The 5,234-nt window shown below is 50.2% G+C and overlaps 1 protein-coding gene across 1 annotated transcript; it reads left to right on the forward strand.

The window, feature by feature from the left end:
* The first annotated feature begins 2,817 nt into the window (after positions 1-2,817).
* On the forward strand, positions 2,818-4,879 carry LOC127335413 (uncharacterized). Its single transcript, XM_051362071.2, has one exon. It carries the CDS (start codon positions 2,850-2,852, stop codon positions 4,668-4,670), a length of 1,821 nt encoding a protein of 606 aa, XP_051218031.1. The 5' UTR covers positions 2,818-2,849; the 3' UTR covers positions 4,671-4,879.
* The last annotated feature ends 355 nt before the right edge of the window (positions 4,880-5,234 follow it).

The raw sequence follows: 5,234 nt of genomic DNA on the forward strand, positions 1-5,234 counted from the left end.
TCGGCATCTTGTTAATAGGTTAGTTCCAGAAAATGCACGAATATGACATAAAGTGTGCATAAAACATGTAGATAACATCAATAATGTGGCATGGAACATAAGAAATTATCGATACGTCGGAGACGTAACAGCCGCCGCCGCCACACCCCGCGGTCTTTGCCCGACGGCTCTACCGGCAACGGCGGCGGGGAGCATTTAGGGTTTGGGAGGGGTGCAAGAGGAGGAGCATTTTGCCAAGAGGATAAGCTATGGATAGACCTGTCATTTCTACGAATAGGTCGTGAGCACCCTCCATGCGTTGCTTTCCGCCTCATGTTGGTCCCGAGCTCGCCGTACTTGGTGAGGAGGGGGAGCACCGGGGCATCTCGAGCATGGAGACAGGAGGCGAGCAAGGAGGCGGGCGTCGCGTGCGGTATGTGAAGAGAGGAGAGAGGAAGGAAATACTGGTAGGTGGGAAAATTAATAGAGCCTCATTGTGTGCCTGCGTGGGTTGGGGGGGGGGGGGGGCACGACTGGAGAGATGGTCTCACTGCCACCGGTAGGCACAGAGTAAATGCGACAGCTTCCATCACTACGGGAAAAATAGGCGTCGCCGTGCAAGCTTTCTTTGCCGTGTGTTCCCGCACGGCAAAGATTTCTTTACCGTGTGCACAGATAAAAACGCACGGCAAAGATCTTGAACACGGAAAAGATAGACACGAGTGCACGGTAAAGATACGATTCACGGTAACGACGGAAGAGGCCACACGACAAAGAAAGGTGCACGACAATGGCCCAACACACCGCACAGCAAAGATTCGGTCCACGGCAAAGGCGTTAGGCATTGCTGTGCAACGTTGGCGCACGGCAAAGCAGTCTTTGCCTAGTGTTTTAAAAAAACGCACGGCAAAGAAGGCTTTGCCTAGTGTAAGCGCTCGGCAAAGATGTAAAAACTGGATTTCTTCTCATCTCAAAATGTGTGGCGTGGTATAGTTATCAACTAACAAACACTTAGCTTAGTGGCAAGGTCGCATGATTTTCGTACTATGCGTCCTAGGTTCGATTCCCAGACTAGTGGACATTTTTTTAGATAAAACATGTTTGACACACGGCAAAGAAGCGACCTTTGCCGTGCAACATTGGCGAGTCACACGACAAAGAAGCGACCTTTGCCGTGCGGCGTCGCACGGCAAAGGCTTTGCCGTGCAACATTGGCGAGTCACGCGGCAAAGAAGTCTTTGCCGTCAATGGCATTGCCGTGCGGAGTCGCACGGCAAAGGCTTTGCCGTGCATATAGGCCCTTTGCCGTGCAAATAGTTGCACGGCAAAGACATATCTAGGAGTACCATCTTTCGAGGGGTATTTTATTTTATTTTAGTTTAGGATTTAATTGCCTAGCTTTTGGTTGTTGTTTTAATTTTAATCTGAAAAATGATATTTTGTTTGAAGGAACCTCAGTCTCCCCTTTTATCTTCTTTGGTTTTGCGAGCCCTAATTGCGCTGCCTATGGCACGAAATGGCAACACCCATTACATGTGATACAAGCTTTGAGTCAGAGCTAGGTTTATGTGGAGGCAAGGTGATGGATTACAGCTAGGATCAAGAGGAGGTTTAGAGGAAACACCTGACATGGACTACGCTGGCGGTGCCACGGCCAGCATGATACAAAGGAGAAGATGGATGCGAAAACAATATTATCTGGTCAGGTTTGGGGTTGGCATACGATCACAACCATATGGTCTTGATCCAACACTATAAAATGTTTTGAGTAACGGCCAGTTAAATTGAGCCTGTATCTTCACCACTCTATAACATGTCCACGATTGCAACACGCTGAGTTGTTATGATCCATCAATAGTATCCTAGCATGTGCAGCCAAACTGTGCACTCCTATCTATTTGGATTACAAACTTTGGAAACTAATAAGGGCCTCTCCGGTTTGCAACTCCACAAACACAAAAATAGAAAACCATAGGATTGTAATGATGTGTACTATTGAATCTTCTAGGGCTAAGGGTTGAAAAATATGAGAATCGACATCAAGAGTGTTTCACACAATGGAGGAAAAGCAAATGAATCTAGCAAGGTGCTTGAGAGGATGGAAACTTTCCTCCAAAATAAACGACACATGAGTATTATTTGAGATTTTTTAAAATGAATCTAATCTTGTGAATCAAACTACACACATAGGGAAAAAAGCCTTATATCTCCATTTTATGTGAAAGCATAAGCTCCAATTCATGAATTAGGTATGAATATCATGATCATTCCCTCTCCGTTACATTCAAATTTAAATCAATGTGCCACAATTAGCATGTATAAGAATTTGGGTCACGACCTTGGAATCACATGCATGTTACTTTCGTAGGATGACATCAGTAGAAGTGATCCTACCGCTTGGCCTCTTTGATTTGCAGGATTTCAAAAATACGGAATAGAAAAAAATGCAGGAATTGAAAACATGAATACATGATAGGTGCTCTTTGCCGAGCCATAAGAAAAACACATGATTACTTTTGAAGGATTATGGGCATATCATAGTTGTCACTCTAGTGGTAAATTTTCACGATTTTAGACTTAAATGGAATATTTCTTTACAATTATTTGTAAAGAGGTCATATGATATTTTTTTGGGGGAAACCCGATAATTCTTTGCAAAAAAAAAAACCATTTTTGGAGGGAACTTTATTAATCATGGGCCTGTTCTTAAATCCCTGGCCCGGCCCAACTACGGATCACTGCTAGAAGCTGAATCGTGCTGGGGGCCCAAGTTTCTAATCCACACTAGGACAGTGAAGAAGAGGGCAGCAGAATCTTCAATCCGGAACAGTTGCAAAACCCAAAGCCCCGGTCATCCAGTCCAGCCAGCCATGCCGACCGGCGTGGCCACGCTCCCCTACCCCAAACCCCCGCTATCCCCTCGCCTCCTCCACCGCAGCCGCCACTCCTCCGGCCACCGCCTCCTCCTCGCAACCTCCTCCCCCTTCCGCCCAGATTCCCCACCTCTCGCCTGCTCCACGCGCTCCATCTCCGCCGCCCATGCTTCCTCCACCGACCCCTCCCCATCTTCCTTCCCCTCCTCCCCGACCCCACCCGCACGCCCGGCCCCTCCGGAGCCCCCCTCCACCGTGGCCCGCGCCGGCCGCAGCAAGAAGAAGCCCGCGGGCGGCCGCATCGAGGGCGACGGCAACGTGCGCCGCGAGGCCAAGTCCCGGGCCAAGCGCCGCAGCCGCCGCCTCTCCGAGAACGCCTTCTACCGCCGCAAGCGCCTCGCCGCCGCGGGCCAGGCCGACGCCTTCACCGACGAGGAGCTCGAGATGATCGGCCTCGGCTACGACCGCTCCGTGCGCTTCATGGACGGGCCCGACGACCCGCGCCTCCGCCACCCGCACGACTGGTACCGCTTCGGCGCCTACGGGCCCTACTCCTGGCGCGGCATCGTCGTCGGCCCGCCCATCCGCGGCCGCTTCTCCGACGACCGCGTCTCGCTCATGGCCGAGGTCGCCGACCACGACGACTGGGACCGCAACCACCAGTTCGAAATGTCCAACAACTTCTCCAACCGCCTCAACGACCTCACCGACACCGACACCACCACCCCCTTCCGCTACTACTGGATCTTCGTGCGCCACCCCAGGTGGCGCCCCGACGAGCAGCCCTGGGAGCAGTGGACGCTCTCGGCCGAGATCGCCGTCCAGGCCCCCAAAAACCACCGCCTGGATAAGTGGAGCCTCATGGGCCGCTTCGGCAACTCGACGCGGCAGCTCATAACGCGCTGCGCGGCCTGGACTCGCCCCGACATCATCTACGTCAAGCGCCCGCTGTACCAGTCGCGGTTCGAGCCGCAGGAGGACTTCTTCGCCCGGCTCCGCCCCTTGCTTGACCCGTCCACGGAGAACCAGTTCCTGTTCGACCTTGAGCAGGATGGCAGAGTCGTTCAAACCACCTACTTCGGTGGTCTCTGCAGGATTGTCAAGGCGAGCCCCAAATCTTATGTCGACGATGTCGTGAATGCGTACTCGAAGCTGAGCGAGGCCGACAAGTCGCGCTGTCTCGAGTTCCTGCTCACGAACCATCCCATGGAGCTCCTGCATCCCTACACCAAGGAGTGGAAAGTGAAGCTTGAGGAGATGGAGCTTGGGTGCGACGCGCCTGATGAGAGCGATGATGAGGCTGAAACTGAGGTCATTGATTGGGCTGAGGAGGATGATGGAGGTGATGTGATTGATGATAGTGACGATGATGATGCAGACGAAGATTACGAGGATGAGGAAGTGGTTGATGTCACTGAAGAGGTGGAAGCCGATGAAGTAATAGAAAGTAATGAGGAGACTGAGGAGTACTGGGATGAGCAGTGGAAGGAGGCTATGAAAAGTTCTGATAAAATGGAGAACCTGATCAAGACTAGGATCGAGAAATCACGTGAGCGAGAAATTCAACAACAGAAAAAGAAGGAATCGGAAAGGAGCACTTCGAACACAATGCTTAGGGAGCAGGAGCAGGCTGAGGAGGATGAGCCGCAGCTTGTCCAGCAGGATAGTGCAAGGGGCAGAACTGCCAAGGACATAGTGAAGCGCGGGGCGCCTTCTGGATCCTTCCTGAGGGCTGCCGTCCGGCCATTCACTTACAGGAATCTTGTAAAGGAAATTGTTCTCATGAGGCACTTCATTGTTGATGGAGAGATAGTTTAGTTTCAAAACGGTAGCTACTGGAGAAAAATGCAGTGACTGCAGCATCGCACAAACAAGTTTCTGAACAAGTCCTTGGTTATGTACAATATTTAGTAATATTGAGGGGGTCTTGATTTTTTTTATGCAGTTACAATCTTATGGAATACCTCAAATCATGTAATCCCTCCCTTGTGAAAGTTTTAATGAACCTGTTTTGTCATTTGAGGTTATGATGTTTCTGGCAGATCAGGTTCTTCATACTGAAGTTGGGCTTTGGCTTAATTCTTGCGAGGTTCATTTTAATGAGCTGGTTATTATAACTGTCACTCTCTAATGTCATCATGTCATCTGCATAGTAACATCTGGGACTAGAACTCAGACAACCTGGGCCTGACAAAGTGACAACAATGCCACAGTGTTCAACCACAATGTCTACAGAGAGCTGGGCATCAAGGCGATGCTAGTAAACCAAAGGTAGGAACACTAGCCACTGGGCAAGTTACCTGCACCTAAAAAGATTCAGTAATTTCCCTAACAAAATGAATAATTCAGTGTTTAATTGAGAAAATTGCTTAATTTGCACAT

The sequence above is a fragment of the Lolium perenne genome, chromosome 2 (assembly GCF_019359855.2).
Source record: "Lolium perenne isolate Kyuss_39 chromosome 2, Kyuss_2.0, whole genome shotgun sequence".
NCBI classification, from domain to species: domain Eukaryota; kingdom Viridiplantae; phylum Streptophyta; class Magnoliopsida; order Poales; family Poaceae; genus Lolium; species Lolium perenne.

What these genes read in the sequence shown, in the direction of transcription:
- LOC127335413 (XM_051362071.2), top strand. Translation starts at nt 2,850, where the DNA reads ATGCCGACCGGCGTGGCCACGCTCCCCTACCCCAAACCCCCGCTATCC.